General features: G+C 35.6%; 1 protein-coding gene across 2 annotated transcripts in view; it reads left to right on the top strand.

Moving 5' to 3' along the window:
* Nucleotides 1–18,927, top strand: part of CARS1 (cysteinyl-tRNA synthetase 1) — a 35,565-nt gene that overhangs the window by 3,307 nt on the left and 13,331 nt on the right. The window contains exons 2-16 of one of the 2 annotated variants that reach the window (XM_082059504.1): nucleotides 2,589–2,834; nucleotides 5,699–5,790; nucleotides 6,637–6,725; nucleotides 7,036–7,132; nucleotides 7,589–7,687; nucleotides 8,656–8,805; nucleotides 10,055–10,195; nucleotides 10,951–11,039; nucleotides 12,142–12,263; nucleotides 14,163–14,275; nucleotides 14,803–14,931; nucleotides 15,138–15,267; nucleotides 15,586–15,689; nucleotides 16,698–16,795; nucleotides 18,221–18,410. In XM_082059504.1, coding sequence (XP_081915630.1) covers nucleotides 2,589–2,834; nucleotides 5,699–5,790; nucleotides 6,637–6,725; nucleotides 7,036–7,132; nucleotides 7,589–7,687; nucleotides 8,656–8,805; nucleotides 10,055–10,195; nucleotides 10,951–11,039; nucleotides 12,142–12,263; nucleotides 14,163–14,275; nucleotides 14,803–14,931; nucleotides 15,138–15,267; nucleotides 15,586–15,689; nucleotides 16,698–16,795; nucleotides 18,221–18,410 — 1,889 coding nt within the window. The remainder of the gene's footprint in view (nucleotides 1–2,588; nucleotides 2,835–5,698; nucleotides 5,791–6,636; nucleotides 6,726–7,035; nucleotides 7,133–7,588; nucleotides 7,688–8,655; nucleotides 8,806–10,054; nucleotides 10,196–10,950; nucleotides 11,040–12,141; nucleotides 12,264–14,162; nucleotides 14,276–14,802; nucleotides 14,932–15,137; nucleotides 15,268–15,585; nucleotides 15,690–16,697; nucleotides 16,796–18,220; nucleotides 18,411–18,927) is intronic. The other variant, XM_082059505.1, reaches the window with a different exon arrangement.

Genomic DNA, 18,927 nt, shown 5'->3' with positions numbered 1-18,927 from the left:
AGTTGTCTGCAGCAGAGAGTAGAACACACCTGTGCTAGCGTTAAGCTAGCTGTCATGCTTGGAAAAGTGCCTGTCAGTCTAGAAAAGGAAGTTTGGAACTCAGCACAGCCTGTGAAACCAGTGTAGGAAACTGGAATTGGTACAGTGAGCCTGCTGGGCGCTCCAGACTGCTGTGGCTCAGCTGCTGCTGCTGCTGTGCCCTGAGCAACCCTCTCACCAGCTGCTCAGGGGTGTTCATGCTGTACCGCACTTGCTGTGGTGTGCAGGCACGGATTGAGTTTGGGCTGAATTTGAGTCAGTGATCAGTCTCAGCATAAAGACATCCTCCTGCTAGGTCCCCTGGGCTAACTGGTTTCTTTGGTGTGTTATACTTTCAAGGCTGCTGTTGGTCTTGCAACTAGAAATAACGTCAGACTTTGTAATTTCAAGTATCAATGTGCGTGCCAAGATTGTTCAAAGTAATTTTGATTGCTCTTCTTATCAGGGCTGAGCTGGCACTGACATTCACAGGTCATGTTTTACATCTCTCCTTACCAAAATTAGCTTGTATGAGTTCTGTCATCTTTGTTGTATTTATGTGTAAGTTTGTGCAACTTCCCTTTTAGATTGGTTTGCAGATGTGGTTGGAAAGCACTTATACTGTTTCAGATACACTGACTTGTTTCCCATTAGCAGCCCAGTATGTGAATAATGGCCATAATAACCTTAATAATACTTTGCAAATTGAGTGTTGCTTTCCTTGCAATAGATCTTTAAAGATCTTTCTTTGAGATATAGTTTCATTTCTACACAGATCATTCCTGTAATACTTTTTTTTTGGGGCCTTCTCCCTCATGATTCATGGATACAAAATTCACATTCAAGGAAGACTTATGTCTTAGGTTTCCATAGTTAATGGACATAACTACATCCAATTATTTAATGTGTATAAACATGTGAAGTTCTATGAAGATAAACATCAGTATTTAGGAACCCGAAATGTTTATATTAACTATGTGAGCTGAAGCTGAATCCCTTTCAGCTGGGTGAGGCAAGCCTATAAGGTCAAGTTATGAACCATTATTTATTTGTTATCCTTATATTTACTGAACAATTACCTGTATAGCTCTTGAGAGGTGATCGAGAGTTTACATGAATCTGACTTTGCTTTTCTGTATGAATTTTAAATATCTTTTGTGACCTTTGTTTTTTTTAATTATTATTTTGTAATCACAGATCTTTTCTATTAATTCTGCTGGTGTGCCACTATATCTCATTTTTACTCAAAGGAGTCAAACACAAGCATACTTGATATCTAGCTGACATTTCCCTGTCATCCTGAGTTCCTGTTGAATATTTTAGTAATTGACTTCCATGTAGGAAATAAGCTGCTCATAAAATCTTAACTGATGATATTGGAAAAACTTTTCAGTTCTGCAGTTCCCCACATCCTCTCCTAGCCATGACTTCCCCATCTCCTCTCATCCTTCCCCTTCCATGAGTGTTGGTCTGTGAGCACCTCCAGTGCTTTGGAAACCACTTGTGCAAAAGTTGTTCAGTGACCGTCGTCTCTGTCAGGGTTTGGCAGCAGGGACATGTGTTCTCATGCTGCCGCTCTCACTTCATTGCACATCTTAGTACATCTTAGACTACCTTCTTGGCTGACTACCTAAGTGGATATTGGTTCAGTGTTTATACAGTGCTTTGAATATGAATGGAGTTAACAAATGTTGAATCATTTTAGGAAAATCTGAATGCCAGGTTTACCTAATGTCAGTGCTAGCCCAGATGCCTTATCCTCTGCAGTGCTCCATACCCACTGGCTGGCACAGGGCTTTCTGTCACTGTGAGCATCCTCACTGAGTGCCAGAACCCCTCCACTGCTTCCTCCCTGTGTTTGCAAAGATGAGACATAATTGAACTTGGTTTGCCTCTATACCAAACAAATAGTGGAATAAAAAAATCGTGAGGGAGGAGCACAGCCTAATATCCTTTCTGTTCATTTGAGTAGGTCTTAGTCATATTAATTAGTATTCGTATGCCTGAGGAGAGGAAGTGGTATAGAAGTTTGGGAATATGCAGCAACAGCTTAAGTTTTGAGTTGTTCGAGCAAGTTGGGTGTAACTGAGCATCATACTGGGAGTTTGTGTGTGGGCACCAGCCCTGCAAAGATTTAACGATACGCTAAACTTCAGTAGATGTATTCACAGCATATCCACAGTGTATAAAATGAACCATATTTAAATATTTGCAGGATGAGTGTTTTAGCAGCATGAAAAAGAGTGACTGATTATGTTTGCCGTGTGTGAAGAATTTTCTCCAATTTCAAGTAGATAACAAACATTTCTTCATGAAAAGGACTTGTGCTTTCGTCCTTATTACTCTTTGTAAAGATGTCTCCAAAAAACTTATCACAGCGTGAGCATAATCCTATTAAGAGGAAATACATAGTTTTTCAGCAGCTTGTATTAAATATGTTTTTCTCAAATTTCTTGTCAGTTGCCAGAGCTTATTTAGAGGGGAAGATGTATAGTATAAGGATATATTTTGGTCCTGGGATCTCCTTCTTTTTTTGATGCTGACCAAATGTCCTGTACCTCTCTTTACAGCTTCCAGCTACAGTTTTATTCTGAGCATTAGTGAAGAGGAAGCCAGGGTGAAGGCTTTGAACGAGTACCTGAGCACTCGTAGTTATATCCAGGGGTTCACATTTTCACATGCAGATGTGGAGGTATTCAGAAAGTTTTCAAGGCCACCTGTGGACCAGTATATCCATGTTGTCCGGTGGTACAGACACATAGAAGCAATCTATGATGGCAGCAATGAAAAAAATGAGCCCTGTAAACTTCAAACAAGTGAGTAATATGAAACTGGTGGGCAGGTTATAGACTAGCTGACATTGTATTGGTTTTTATTGCCGAGAATTCCTAGAATTTCCCTTCCATAAACTCTTGCACACTTTTAAATTTACTGTATGAACTTATGTTCAAGGTCATTAAATTCTACTGGCATACAGTTACTGCGTGATTCATAGATACTGACCTATTTGAATGTTAAAGCTCTGTTTCCACTTTTCTTTAATTTTAGAATTCCTCAGTGTACAGAATTTGATTATGTGTATTTTATTTAAAAAGCTAACCACTGATTGTAAAAGAATATGTGGGGTTTGGCTTACTTCCTAAAATATCAGGATTTGCTCAGTCCACTTTTTTTTTTTTTTCCACTGCAAGGGTAACTAAATAGTTGTTGTACATTATACAAATTCAAAATAAACTGAATACTGCCTCTTATGATTGTGATTAACACTGAATGTCAAAAAGAATGTTTGGGGTTCTCTTTTTAACCCTGGTAATTTAGGCATTGCTGATGATTTGAAGAAATAGTAACCAGTTAATCTAGGTCATTATGTAAGCATGGGTGCTGGCATTTTTGGGAGATGGATCACTCTCTTGAGTTGTTTTCCAATGAGCTACTCTAATTTAATTGCTTTATAGTGAGATCCTTGCTCAGGGAGTCATGAAATAATTAATAACACAGAGCTGTTGTATAGTGCTTGCAATACCTACAAATGAATGCATGATGTCTGTCATTTTTGTTGATGGTTGTTGACTAATATTACTCCAATGCCGTCTTCTCACAACCTCTCATCAGATGTGTTTTCAGTTCCTAGCAGACCAGCAGTTAAAATCAGACTGCTGCAAGTAGATGCTGCGTATGTGTGTGTGCCTGCATGCGTTTAGGCTGGCTATTGATTTCCTTTCAGCAGTGAAGAGATCTCAGCTGTATCGCTGGCTCTAATGGCAGATTTAATGATACTAACTACAGTTTGTCTGCATACTTCTGTGGGTCAGGGCGGAACAATAAGAAAAAAGGTTTCTGTTTTCCTGTCCATGAAATCTTTAATGTTAAGTCTCTCTTTCTAAAGGGTTATGTCTTGTTATCTTCATGATCAGTGCATATGTATCAGAAGTCCTGAAATGGTGTTCTGCAGTGTTCACTGTGGAAATTACACATGAATCTGCCACATGTCTTAGGCCTTGGATATTTTATCAGTGTTTTTTTTTGGGTGTATCAGGGAGCTCCAGGGGTGGATTAGAGCAAATGAACTTTAGTTCAACCAGAGGGAAGACTGTATTTGAACAGACTAAACAGTATGCCTTTTACTTTGCCCTTGGTGTCCATGTAGTGGATATAACGTGACACCTAACTCATAAGCTGAGTACAGTATCTGGGTTTTTTCTTATGTTTAGTGTGGTTGTAAGTAAAGAAAGCTTTACAGATTTATCTTTTATTAGACTAACCCACACAGGCTTCTTTCCCTGAGGGAAACGTTAGCCGCAATTAAGCATGCCGGCATAATCTTTGTAAATCAAAGAGTAAACACATCCATACCTGTGTATATGGTCTGGTTTATGGATGTACTGCTTTTGAACTTGAGGTAATCTGTTCAGGGAATCTCATACACCAAAATGTTTAGAATAAACACATATTTCTGTGGATCCATAACATGGAGATTAAATTGATCCCATTTTTGAGACAGAGTACTACGGTTAATGTATTTTTTTCTTATTTAGGCAGTTATTCAAAAAAGGAAGATGAGGAATATATTAAATTTTTTATACCACGAATGTTTGCATTACTTGAAGTTTTTCAGCCAAAATATTCATACAAAGATATCGGGGGAAGCAGAGTTAATGAAGAGCAGCACCCTGAGAGACAGGATCAGAAAGCAATTTTGTTGTCAAAACGAATAGTTTGTGTAACATTTTAATTGCAGTTAAAATGCATACCATGAGAATTCCTAAAGACAGTGCTGTGTGTATTAAGCTGGAAACCTTGCTGTGTTTTTGAATTTCCTGGTTTGCTTGAATTCCTAGTTAATGTGATAATTAGTTTAACATCATTATGGCTGTAAGCAGCCCTGTGCATAGCAAACTGCAGCTCTTCAACAGATGACATACTCATGCTTTTGTTTGAAAAAAACATTAATTTAACAACTATTTTGCTTCTTAAAAATTTAAAAGAAAACAAATGGAAGAGTAGTGTCACTAATATTACACTGGGTTTTGTCTACTCTCTTTAATGGTAAAATGTAGCTTTTTGCTGAATGGAGCATATTTGTGGTAAATGAATGTGCTCAAAAATGCCCTGTGTACATAGCAACAATGTATGATTAAAAGCTGAGGTTCTCTCTAAACCTTTCTATCTCCCCTCCCTCTCACCTTGAATACACATACTCTGTCAATATTGGCTCTAGAGACTAACTCTGGTCTCCGGAGATTTTTTGCAAATTCTGTATGAGATCTGTGTTATGCTGGGACAGTAAAATCAGTGGTGTTGCAGAAAGGCCAGAGCTGCTATAACACTTTATTAATAATTCATTAAATTTCAAAGCTCTTGTTAATGCTTTAACTGAATTACATGCTCTCACTTATATACCCTCTTCCTTCCTTTTACTTGGATCAAAAATTAATAGGAATAGGGCATCAGAGAGTAGAAAATAAACCATATTGGAATAATTTACTTTGTTTTTAGTGGCTTTGTAGGAAGCTCTAACAGAAGTAGTTGGATTAGTAGGGTTGGAGCTGCTTTCCCTAATTATATGTATTGGTTTTTCTTTTGAAATAAATTAATGATGTGATAAGAAGAAAATGTTATATTGCAAATCTGTTTGTGAAAAGTGTCTTTTCAGTTCTCTTCAAGCTACTTTTTCCCCTAGGTAAAGGCAAGCGTGTGCAGCCTCCCTGGTCTCCCCCTGAAGGGACAAAACATTCTAGGCTCTGCCTCTACAACAGCCTGACTCGCAATAAGGTGACTAAATGAAAGAGAAGTGGAAATTTCCATAGAAACACAAATAGACAAGTCATCAAATGTTTGTTTCTTAAGTATTTACCCTATTGGTAGACACATTGCTGGGTAATTTTGTGGAATGTTAATAAGCACGTGCCAGAGATGCTATGTCAGTGAAGCGTGTTTGCTGCACAAGTGTTATCATATACACAATAAATATACATCTACTACAAGTGTGTGTATGTATATGTATATCGCATAATAGATGGTTCCCCATTGCTAGTTATCATCATGTAAAACAGCCAGGAGCTCAACTGTAATACACATAAGTAAAGGCAATGTGAACAGAACAAAATCAGAGTTTCTTTCTGTAGATTTTGTCTGTGGTGGAAAAAGAAAAAAAGTCTTGCCAATTGTATTATTGCATATAAACTGGTAAAACTTGTTGTGGTCTTGTTTAAAGATCTTTGGTGAAAGAGAGGAAATATTAAGAATAATAATGTCATATGGGATGTAGTATCCAAGTGTACGTGGAATTATTATACTCTGTAGCCTTTTTCAATGCAAAAGAAAGCATGATCTTCCCTTTTATAAATACACTTTCAATGCCCTGCCTAGTCCAAGTCTTTGTAATCTGATATCTTGATTGGTAAAGAGTACAAATAGCATAAGCAGCCACACCCTGTTATCTCTCTTACATGAAGAAGCTAGTGGTGATCTTTTCTTATGGTAAGCCTGGGAGTGACTATTATTTTTTGTAATCATAAGACATATTGTCATGTTCTAATCCCCAAATGTAATGTTACTGGCCTGAGATCTCGTTCAATTCAATTTCATCTGATCACTGTACTTTCCTTTTCAATTAAGGAAATATTTCAGCCTCAGAATGGAAAAAAGGTCTTGTGGTATTGCTGTGGTCCAACAGTTTATGATGCTTCTCACATGGGACATGCCAGGTACTCCAGTTCCTTATTTTGATATAGGTAATAACAGTGCCTATTGGAAGCAAAAGGTTAATAGAAAAAGATACTTCATTTAGATGAGTGTGTTACTCGAAAATAGTCTTGTTACACTCAACACTTTAGATTTAAGATTAAAAGCATGTTATACTATGTCATTGTGTGATTTAAAACTTACTAGTGGATGAGGGAAGATTAAAACTGCTGTAAAATTATTGACTTTCTGAGATTAAAGTTGTTTTTTCATAGAATAGAAATAGACTTGAGCTGTTCACTAAAAACACCCCTTTATCTTTTATGTTTTTAGGTCATACATCTCATTTGATATCCTGAGAAGAATATTGAGGGATTATTTCAAATATGAAATTTTATATTGTATGAATATTACAGATATTGATGATAAGGTAAGGTATTTTTAAATTGCAATCTAAAATACTGTGCTTTGAGTATGGAAGTCAGAGTCATATGTAATTGCCATTTGATAAGACAAGATAAATCTTGCACTTATTAACTCAGACATACATTTTGTACACAATCATTGAGTTTTCTCAGTTTTGTAGCATTCTTATGATAGCAAAACCTGTATTCTTGTATATAAATGAGTGTTGTCATAAATAACGAAGACTAAGCATTTTACAAAGATAACGTGTTTTATTTGCATGTTGTTGAGATACCTAATTAACTCTGAGGTGGCTGATTAACTGTGTATGGTATGTTTAATTTGTATTACTGAGTGTAATTCTTGTCGCTTGTCAAATTTACAGGGATTCTGAAATACCTTTGGTATGTAATAGATTTTATTCGCACTTTGCTTAACTTTTGTTGCTTCATGAAAATATTTTTGTGTTTCTGCTTTGTAGATCATCAAGCGAGCAAGACAAAATTACCTTTTTGAACGGTATAGAGAGAACAAATCAGCACCAGATCAGCTACTTGAAGACGTTAAAACTGCCTCAGAGGTAGGAGTAGTATTTAATACCCTCTAGTGTCTTAGGTTCTTACTCAATAATGTAACAAAGCATCTAAAAAATGCCTCTGACTTTGCTACCTCCTTAAACTTTCTGCTTGTTTCAGTTATTCTGTTGAACTTGTAATACACAAATTAGAAATGTTATTGGAACTGCACATCACTTTGATTTTCCATTGGTTTAAAATTGACAAGATCTATTTGTGTAAAGCCACACCTGATTTTATGTCCATAAACTGTGAGTGCATGTATGTTGCTGTTGGGGTGCTGGGTAAGAAACTCAAAATGCGTTTGGTTGTTTGTGTGATAGAATTCAAACTTTAAAAATAACCCTTTAAAATATTTTAAACTGGTGCTATGTCCATAATCTTTTAAAGCTTCCGAGAGTTCTCTTTTTTACCATTGATGGCCTTGGAAAGAGCAAAAAGGCTCTTAGTGATTTACTAAATTGTGTATGCTGGACGGAAGGTGGGGAAAGGTGATTCTTTGATCACTTTTTAGAACTGCATATTACAAAGAGATTGTCTAATGAATTTAATACAGGCCTGGGAATAGGAGGCCTGGAAATTTTGCCCAAGTATCATTGCCTGACATACTCTCTAAGCATAGCATTTAATCTCTCTGTTTCACATTAAAGCTTCTCCTTTTCAGATTTGTGATAATCAGCTGTGTAATTAAGATGATAACTGCATAGAAAATAAAAATTACTAAACAACAGTAATGATCATGTAGTAATTTATAATCTTTCTGAAAAACTGAATTTGGATGTGAACTAAATTCTTTTGACTTCACCTTTATTTCTCATGCGGAGTGTATTTCAGTAGTTTAATATCAAAGCTTTTTATGTGGCATAATGTATTATCACTAGCAAGGTACTATGTGGCTAAGATCATATATTGTTTATGGAAAACAGCACTACTGTACTGCAAGTTACTTTCTAATTTTTTTTTTTAATTGTAGCTCTTTTCAGTTAAATTAAATGAGACAACTGACCCAGATAAAAAGCAAATGTTGGAAAGAATTCAGAATGCAGTGAAGTCTGCTTTTGACCCTCTACAAGAAGCTGTGCAAGCAAAACTCCCTGCAGAAGAGATCAACAGATGTCATGAGGTCAGTTTGAGTTATTTATTATAACTTTATTAGTAGTAGTATTAGTATTATTACTTTTTAAGTTATATTTGGCTTATAGTTGTTAGGGGCTTTAAAAATAATATTTAGCTTATGGTAATCGCTTGCGACATTATGGGAAATTTTATTCTTAAAAAGAGGGATGGTGGGCTTGAGGACTTTTTAGTACTTTGTATTCAATACAGAAAATTTGATCCTTAAATTCAACTGTATATTTTTTGGATGCTCTTTTTATCAATGACTTTTTTTTTCCCCTGTCACTGTGATAATTACTCAGTTATTTTTATCTTTCCAATGGGATTTTTTCTCTTGCATATATTTAGACATTCTCTTTGATTTTTTGTCTTGATGAATTAATTTCAGTATAAATTACTGACATTCCAATATCAGTGACAGTTTTCTACACAAGTGTTTCCATCTCCTATCAGAGAAGAAAATACATCCCAAAAATTATACTCGGGATAATTTTTATCCAAAGACCATTACATTTAGTGATAGTAATCTTGTTGACATTATTGGGCTTTGGTACTGTCCCAGTAACCAAGTCGGTCAGTATAACTACGGTCTTTTAGCAATTGGTTTCCACTTTCATCTTTTCTTGCTTTCAGAGTATTTGTGGTAATTACTATGGGAAGCATAGGGTGGTTAGTCCCTTCTTGAGAAAACTCTCAATTATCTTTTGAAAAAAAAAGTGCACCTATTCTAATATGAAGTGCCTTTATAAAAGTGTATACTGACCTACAATTTTAAAAACAATTAAAATCTAAGCAATCACACCTTCTGGGCTATAATGTATTGCAAAAAAATGTAATCTTTTAATATAAGACTGAAATGTATCCTTGTCAGTGTTCAAATTAGTCTTTCAAATGCTTCTTAGCAATGTGCACAGTAAGGCTTCTGTTAGTATTATCCAGTAGTAATGGGGGGAAACAGATGACATGATATAACTGCAGTTCCCATATGGTGTTCCCAATGTAAATTCCACATGCCTATTTAAGTAATTGATATCAAAACAGATACCACTTATCAGTTTATCTTCTTTCCTCTGTTTGTTTAATCCATATTTATGAAGAGCAATATGATAGTAATCTGGTAGAATCACAGATTACTCTGTATTCATATCTAAGTGTCTTTTCCTTAAGCAAATCTCTCTGTTCAGAATAGGATCTTTCTGCAGAGTTTAAACAGGGCAAGTCTTCAATCAGTTGCATTTACAATTATTGTTTTATAGATACTGTTGGAAGAAGCCAGAGATTTGCTGTCTGACTGGCTGGATATGAAATTTGGCAGTCAGGTGACTGACAATTCCATATTCTCAAAGCTCCCCAAATTCTGGGAAGCAGAATTTCATAAAGATATGGAAGCGCTCAATGTAAGTAAACAAACTGTTTTCTGTTCTAAAAGTATATGTGCCATGCCTCGTAATATCCAGAATACAATGTATCTCCTTAATAACTTTCAAAAACCTGGTATTTTAACCTTAATGATAAAGTATTTCCTTTAACATGAATAGGTACCTTTTCTGTTTCGGTGCCAACAGTCTTAAATCCATTGCACATGTTACCAAAGCTTGTTGACTGGTGATCGAGTTTCATGTGTGCCCTCCATCCCTTCCCCTTGGTGTAACATGGGCTTGTAATCATAAACTGATCCAGAAGTTTGAGGTAGAGTCTGTTAGCTACACAAGAGCGCCCTGCCAACCTCAGCATTGATACTGACTACTTATCAGTCTTCAGCCACTAATAAATTATGTGATAATAACCACCAAGGACAGATTTGTGTGTTACCGATGAAATGCTGTGTCATATGCAATGGTTCAGATCACTGAAGGTTTATTTGTTTACCTGCAAATCAGAGGGACTTATTGCCTGTTCTGTCGGAAGTGCAATAAGTGGAAGAGCTGACATCTCCTACAGGAGTCTGTTATTAACATTGCCTTAAAGGCTGAGGAAAAAGTGGCCACAGCACGTTGTTTCTGAGCACAAAGCTTGAAATGAGAGTCTTAGATTCTACTGACACTTGCTTTTGAGCCGTTTTTTAACCAATGTAAATATATATCTAGTGCATATTTGCATATGTGTAAACATTTATATATAAAATATATAAAATTGTACTTTTTATCCATAGGTTTTACCTCCAGATGTTTTAACACGGGTTAGTGAATATGTGCCAGAAATTGTGGATTTTGTGAAAAGGATTGTGGATAATGGTTATGGGTAGGTTTGCTACTGGATGCTTTTGTTTACCGCTTATACTGTATCAGAGCTAGAATAATTGCTTTCAACATTAAACAGTGAACTGTTTTCTTGGTTTCCATATGCAGTAGTAGTCTTCTCCAGAAGTAGTGTTTCATCAAATAAAGAAACTTTAGGTTCTTTTGCAAAAGACCTGTTATTTCTCACCTGATGAAAATGTGCTATTCTATGCTTATTATGATGTCTTACAAAGAGAAAAGATAGATTATTTAACCTATCGTGTGAAATCCTCGTTCATTAAAATAAATAGTCCAAGTCCCATTCACTTGAATTGTGTTTGACTCCTGGACTTCAGCAAGGAGTTTCAAAAATGGATGCCTGAGTAGATGGCTAGAAATCACTTGTAAATAAGTAAGTTTAAAAAAAAGTAATTGTGTACTGGTTTTCTGCCATTGTCTAATATTTGTGAAAATCATGCTAATACTCCAGAAGTTCCTAGGTATCATGATAGATTCCTGTCTGAAATTTTTGGGTTATCTTTCTGATAATCTTAATTTTTCGGCATGGATGTATTTTTATTGTGAAGAAAACAAATCTGTTATTCAATCTGTCATAATTTCTCTTGCATGTTCTTCCTTTAAATCTACATTTTAGAATTTTCTTAAGAAAAAAAAGGGGGGACAGTTCAAAATCGTTTGCACTGAATTATCAGCATTCTTGGTGATCCTGAAACTTACTTTTGTGTCAGAGTTTTTATTGTGGCTGTAGTGGGAAAAAATTGGCAAAGTGAAGGTGGACAAAGTGGACTGTGAGACAAACATGATTCTTAGAAGATATTCTCTTGGACAGTTATCTAACATCTCACCTCTTAAGAGTTTAACAAAGGATGTTAGTTGTTTTCCCCTTGATCAATTTTATTATGACTTTCAGTGATTTGTTTGAATTCTTTATGCTAAGGCCTTCAAGCTTATGCTCACCTAAGTCATCTTTACAATACTGAGCAGTACCATACTGTATATGGTTTCACTAGAGAACTTAAGTTTAAGACAGTGATTTTTTTGGGAATAGAATTCAGTTAATTCTTTGTAGAAAGTTAGCTAAATAATGATCTTTAAATTTTCAGGTATGTGTCCAATGGATCTGTATACTTTGATACTGTGAAGTTTGATTCTAGTGAAAAACACTCCTATGCTAAGTTGGTTCCTGAAGCTGTAGGTGACCAAAAAGCTCTTCAAGAGGGTGAAGGTAAATAGGGGAAATAAAAGTTGATTAAGTTGCTGAAGAAACTGATGATGTGTTGATATTTTCAATTCATTTCACTGATACTTGGATCAAAGTTACTGTCAGAGTTGAATGGTTTACCTGCTGCACTTGCTTTACCAATAGATTTCTTTTCCAAGATTTTGTAGCGTGAACCAGCACTTTTAGAAAAGTTTTTAATTGGAAAATACCAAGAAACATTAATTTTGGGATGGTTTTGTTTGGTGGGTTTTTTCGGTCAGAATTGTGAATAGCTCAGTCATTTGACTATAGACCTGTTATATGGCTGTTCATCTGGTTCAAAGGAGGATGAGCAAAGACTAGAAGTTGGGTCTTCCACATGCCAGGTGAAAGCTCTCCACACCAGGCTGTGGTTATTTCATTACAAATATTTGAGTACCTCTTTTGTACTGAGGACTCTTTTTACTTTGTAAACCTTGTTGTGTTAAAGAAAAAAACCCCTACATTTGGATTTAGTTTTGTTGTTGTTGTTTTGGGTTTTGGGGGGTTTTTTTTGTTTTTTTTTTTTGAGTCGAGCCACAGCAGAGAAGTAGCTTAAAATGCTCAGTAAACCAGACTCATTAGTTATCTCCTCCTAAGGTGGTACAGTTTTAGTAGCAAATCATCCACAAAATCTATAAGAAGAATATTTAAAGGTTTTTGTATAACAGTCATGTTAGGTGAAATTAGGGTACTCATAGTAGGTGAAACTAGCAGTATCTGAGAGATGCAACTTAAAATGGATATAATGATTTATTCCTTCTTTAATGCAAACCCTTATAGCTGAAACCTTCTATATGAAACAAGAGGTGCCAGCCTAAACCACGGTCTTTGTGGTAACATGAAAGTATCATTTCCACCACAGAACTAGTCAATTTTGTTGAATTGTTGTGTCCTTTTGGAAATAGGAACTGATGCTGAGTGATTAATGTAACTAACCAACAGTACACATACCTCAAGTTATTGCTTGTCAGCTTAGCTGCTTTGGCTCATTTGTGATGACTGTCCTTAACCTGACAGATAATGTCATTCTGACTGTTACAGGCAGCAGAAATGCTAAGCTTTGAATATGGCAACTAATGTAAATAAAAACATAATACTTTTATATTCAAAGTGCATAATGTTAGATATTCTAAACAATTGAGACTGCAGGTATCTCAGCCTGTACGTCAAAATTAAATGACAAGTTTAACCTTGACAATTTTGCCTTTAATCTGTCTTGGATTCTTTTGTGGTAGGTGGTATTGTTTATCACTTTTAGTCTTTGACAGTACTGCAGAAGTGGTAAATTCCTTGTGTTTTAAAGATATTATAATGACAGTAACACCTAAATGATCCTAAGGAGCTAACAGCATATCCTGCGTAACACATTTGTGATGGTATCAGAACAGTAAACATAGCTATTGAACAAATACCAGCCATTCTGTGCAGCAACTGAGATTAGAGGTGGAAGAAATATCCTATGATCACGTTGTGCATGCAAAAAAGACAATTTTAGTCTTAATTTGGATCCTTCTAACTTTAGAGTGAATTTATTCTGCAGACATATTTGTCTATGGGTATAGGAGTTTTTGTTTCTATATTTCTTTTTCTGTAACTGAAATATTGGAATTGTGCCTACAGAGAGAATGTAGATAAATCCCATGTTAAAACTTAGAAGGCAGTGCAAGTGACACTTGTCACATTTTCTGCCAACCAAACATTAATCAAAACCCTAAAGGATTATCAAGGTTAATTATGAGGGATTTTGAGGACTGTTTTAATTTTTTAATTTAAATTTCTTATTTTTTTTAAATTAACTTGATGTGCGGTACAGTGAGGCAAAAAATCAATACTGTTAGTGTTTAAATAAAATTTATATATTTACATTTTCTCTTTTGAAAGGTGACCTGAGCATCTCAGCTGATCGCTTAAGTGAGAAGCATTCTCCAAATGATTTTGCTTTGTGGAAATCCTCCAAGCCAGGAGAGCCCTCATGGGACTCTCCGTGGGGAAGGGTAAGGACATTATAAGCAGGATTCTACACCTTATTAGATAGCATGCTACACAAATACTTTGCCTCTTCTCATATTAATAATGCATAGATTATGGGGATCTTGTATTCCATCATAGGTTCTGTTGTTATGTCAGTTTAATAATTTAGAATATGTATCCATCTATCTGTTTGATAATTTTTAAACAGAAATCACCATGTATGCTCATGATGGCTGTTACTGGTCATTTGTCCTCTGTTTATCTACAGGCTTTATCTGCAGTAATTTCTATATCCTTTTTTTCCCTTGTGATCAAAAATATTAATGTAATTTTTAGAAGAATAATAAACAGATAAAGCATCACAGATAGATATGCCATGTTTGATCTTTAAATTCAACACTATATTTTTATGAAGCTAAGACTGAGAATCTTTTTTTCTTGGTAACACTATCATTTTTTCTGCTTAGGGGCAGAGCAATGAGGGAATGATACACAGGCAGGAGAGAGAGACAATTAACTAAGTAGCCAAGTCATGTCTTCTTCTTAACAGGGTCGTCCAGGTTGGCATATTGAATGTTCCGCCATGGCTGGATGCATTCTAGGAGAGTCGATGGATATTCATGGAGGAGGATTTGACCTCCGATTTCCCCACCATGACAATGAACTGGCACAGTCCGAGGTGAATGAACTGGCCTTCAGTTTCTGCAGTGAAAAAGCAACATGCTTTGCTTTGATTGCATAAATCCATCAACTAATTTTTAAAACTTTATGTGTGTTTTATATAAGCATAACTTCAGTTCTCCGGTTCTTATTCTTAAATTATCCTACTTCATGGTATGTATATAAACAGTGTTGTGTCTTTGGGGTTTTTTGTTTTTGCTGCAGGCGTACTTTGAAAACAATCACTGGGTTCGGTATTTTCTGCATACTGGCCACTTAACAATTGCTGGCTGTAAAATGTCCAAATCTTTGAAGAATTTCATTACCATAAAAGATGCACTGAAGAAACATACAGGTAAAAATTACTCCGGATGCTTTTCATGTACTTTGAGTGATGACTGTGGTAATTTTATTATTCAGACATATAATAGAGTTTCCAAAAATGACTAACTTCAGGTGTCGTTCTTCTTCACTAACTTTAGAATGGCTTCCTTGTTCTTCTGTTCCTTGTTGGTATTATCTGTATGGAGGATAGTGTTCTTGCTTTTTTGGTAGATGTGTTGATAGTAAGAATATTAAAAAATATGTTCTTAGCCACTGCAGTGTTGAAGGCCATAAAAATACTTTAGATTATTATTATTATTTTCCTTTTTTATTTTGAAACTCCTAATAGCGCGACAGTTGCGGTTGGCTTTCCTCATGCACTCTTGGAAGGATACACTGGATTATTCAAATAATACCATGGAGTCAGCTATTCAGTATGAGAAGTTTATGAATGTAAGTAAGCTTTCCGTTCCTCCTCCAGCTTTCTAGGCTTTGTGTTGTCCTATGTGGTTCAAGGAATAGAACCCAAGGATATATAGGCCATATCCACAGACTGAGTTTGCCTTCTGAGTTCATCAGGTGGGATGTCACAGTATTTGTTTAGCTACCATTGAACATTCAGTTCCTGTAAATTCCACAGACAGCTACATTTCTCTGCAGCTGGGTGCTCTCTCAAAGTTCTAACATCTCTGAGCAGCTTGGCACTTATATGCAAGATTAGTTTCTCAGTTCAGCTTGCTTATAGGACTCAGTCCAACAGACACTTTTGTAACATGTCTACCAGATCAGACTTTACACAAATATAGCCAAAGGGGAAGAAGGAGTGTCCTTCCTACCTTGTCTCCTCACCACATATATCAAGCATTTGCCTCTATGCTTTGCGGGCGTACGTGAGGGGTCATGCACAGTTCCTTTCCCTGTTTAGTTTGGAGCTGTGATTTAAACCCACATTTCCTATGAGGAGGCTGTACAGCATTTTGAGGCGATTGCTGTTGGTCTCTCCAGCTGAAGCTATTCTGCTTTTTATATAAAATGTTTGGTTTGTGCCACAGAGTAAGTGAAAAATGACTTTTCACCAAGCTGTTGCCCATATAAAATAGGCCCTTACTGTAAAGCCATTATTATTTTTCAGCTTCCATTGCTAGCCACACATTAACAATCTGCGATAAGAACTCTTGCCTAAACTTTTAAAAAATGGTATTGTATTTGAGCAGTTTCAGTTTCATAGCGTATTGTACAGTGGCAGAGCCAAGAGATAGAACTGAATTATAGTCCAACTGTGATTTACAGAGTTATGCAAAATGTGTGGGTTTCCTTGTTTTGACAGATATCAAGTAGATCCTGGCTGAAACTGTTGAAACCATAAAATTTAGGAGGCTAATTAAGAAATAATTTATTTTTGTAGTAAATATTGGTTCTGTCTAATTTAAATTTATTTTTAGCTATATTCTTCTTTTATAGGAGTTCTTTTTAAATGTGAAGGATATTCTTCGAGCTCCCACTGATGTGACAGGCCGGTTTCAGAAATGGGAAAATCAGGAAGCAGAGCTGAACAAGAAGTGAGTGGAATGTTCCTACTACTCTGTGAATAGCCATTGTGTAGCTACGTGTTTAAATTTTTTTTCTTACAAAATTTCTTACTCTGTATATAGTGATATTTATAAGTCCATAGCATTTCCATGGAGTTCCCCAACTCTATACAAGCTAGGGAATTTAATCTTGCCACAGCTTTATGAAGTATATATGAAATTGTTAATTTCCTTTTTGTTTATGCCCTGCTTATGAAGGGAAAGAGAACTTTTTTTTTTAGATAGCTGTTATTTTCCTCACTACTTAAAATGCTGTCCTTTTATCTGATAAGTGACTGATAATTCACAGTCATTAAAACTGGAAAAAATAGTATTTTATACATTTCAAAATGCAGTGACCAAACTGAGTCAAACAGAAGTTAAATGACCTGACTAAAAGCACAAAAGATCAGAGTGCCAATGTTTGAAAATGTGTTATTGACAGAGACAGTGATATCAATATTGCAGTCTTTCACTTTTATAACAAAACTACATTATCATTTGTAATACGAACAGTTTCTGTATGACTTCTATTATGAGTGAAATTTAAAATAGAAGCCTCTATATTGCAGTACTAAAAATGTTCCTAGTTCAGTTCACTGTTGTGGACAGAGATGTTGCCTATTGAAGGACCAAATGCAGTTTAGTGATGTCCTCTAAAATTTCATCTTCAGTTGAGGATGGTAGAGAGAACCCTTTTACTAAAAAAAAGAGAAAGATAGTAAGTAATAGAAGGGTCAAAGGGAAGGGACAAAGGAGTGGGAAGAACAAAATATATGCTTCATGAATGTTTGGTTTTGTCTTCTTTCTCTACCACTTCTCATTCTCTTTTTTACGGAAAAAGGATTTTGTTTGAAACAGCAGTACCCTTTGTGTGATAAAATGGTACTTAATATACTTTTTTATCTATTATGCCTATTCATGAACATTACAAAGGTTTACATAAATTTATTCATTGTATCTGCTTGTAACAGCTTCGTAACACTTCACTTTGTGGTAAGTTAATTTCCAAATTGATGTTCCTCACTGGAAAGATACTAAACAGAGTACTTGGCTGGTACATTGGGATACGAGAGCAATACTATTTAAAAATATAGTAAACACAAGAAGGTACTAAGTAAGCAGTTTATACTGCTTTTAAAAACTGGTATGAAAAGGTCAGTTGCTGGAAAAAGTGTTAGATATTTGGATGGTTGTTGCCAATTAGATTATCCTGACTACCTTTGGCCATAGCTGCAAAACAACAGCATCGTGATAATGCCTTTTTCTCACTCATCTGTTTTCCTTCAAATATAAACTATGACCAACAAAACATTATCTCACTTTTAGGTCCCCTTACTCTTCCAGCAGAAGTTCTTCAGAGTAGGTTGCAGATGCTTTTGCCGTCAACAGTAAAAAAAATCTTTTTCTTCTTAGTTTTTACGACAAGAAGGCAGCAATTCATGAAGCACTGTGTGACAATATTGACACTCGCTCTGTCTTAGAAGAAATGCGTTCGTTAGTCAGTCAGAGTAACTCCTATATTGCTGCAAAGAAATCTTCCAGACAAATGCCAAACAGACTTCTTTTACAAAACATCAGTTCCTATCTCACTCAAATGCTAAAGGTATGTAATAGCAAGTAGTAACGTTGCTATTGCACTGTGAAATTATAAATGTTGTATTTTTCAAATATGTAGGGATCTGTACAGTTGTTACTTAAATCTTGTAGGAAACTAGAGATCTTCCACACACACCCCAACCAAAACAACCCCAAATTGCAGTGCGTGCTGCAGCAGGAGCAATTTGGAGTCCATTATGTTACATTATAATTTCAGCTAATGTTTTGTTGAATAGCGGAGAGCCCCTAGTACATGCAAAGAAAATTAGACAGTAGAAAATATATGAAGTCAGAATGTCAAATCTGACAGCTTTAAAGTTAAATCTGAAAGCAAATGCTTAGTATGCTTTATCAATTAAAAATCAAAATATCATCTTATTAAAGCAGTGAATTGTGGGTTAAATGAGAACTAGGTGGCTTCAAAACCCTAGTACTTGTGATTTTGCTCATTTTTCATATACCTGGGACTTGATGTATGCAATCTCTTTTTTTCTTTCTCTTTTTTTTTTTTTTTTTTTCCCTCC

This window comes from Streptopelia decaocto (assembly GCF_964273445.1).
Source record: "Streptopelia decaocto genome assembly, chromosome: 7".
Taxonomy (NCBI): Eukaryota; Metazoa; Chordata; class Aves; order Columbiformes; family Columbidae; genus Streptopelia; species Streptopelia decaocto.
The sequence above is the reverse complement of the archived record's forward strand: the minus strand, read 5'-3'. Positions and strand labels throughout refer to the sequence as shown.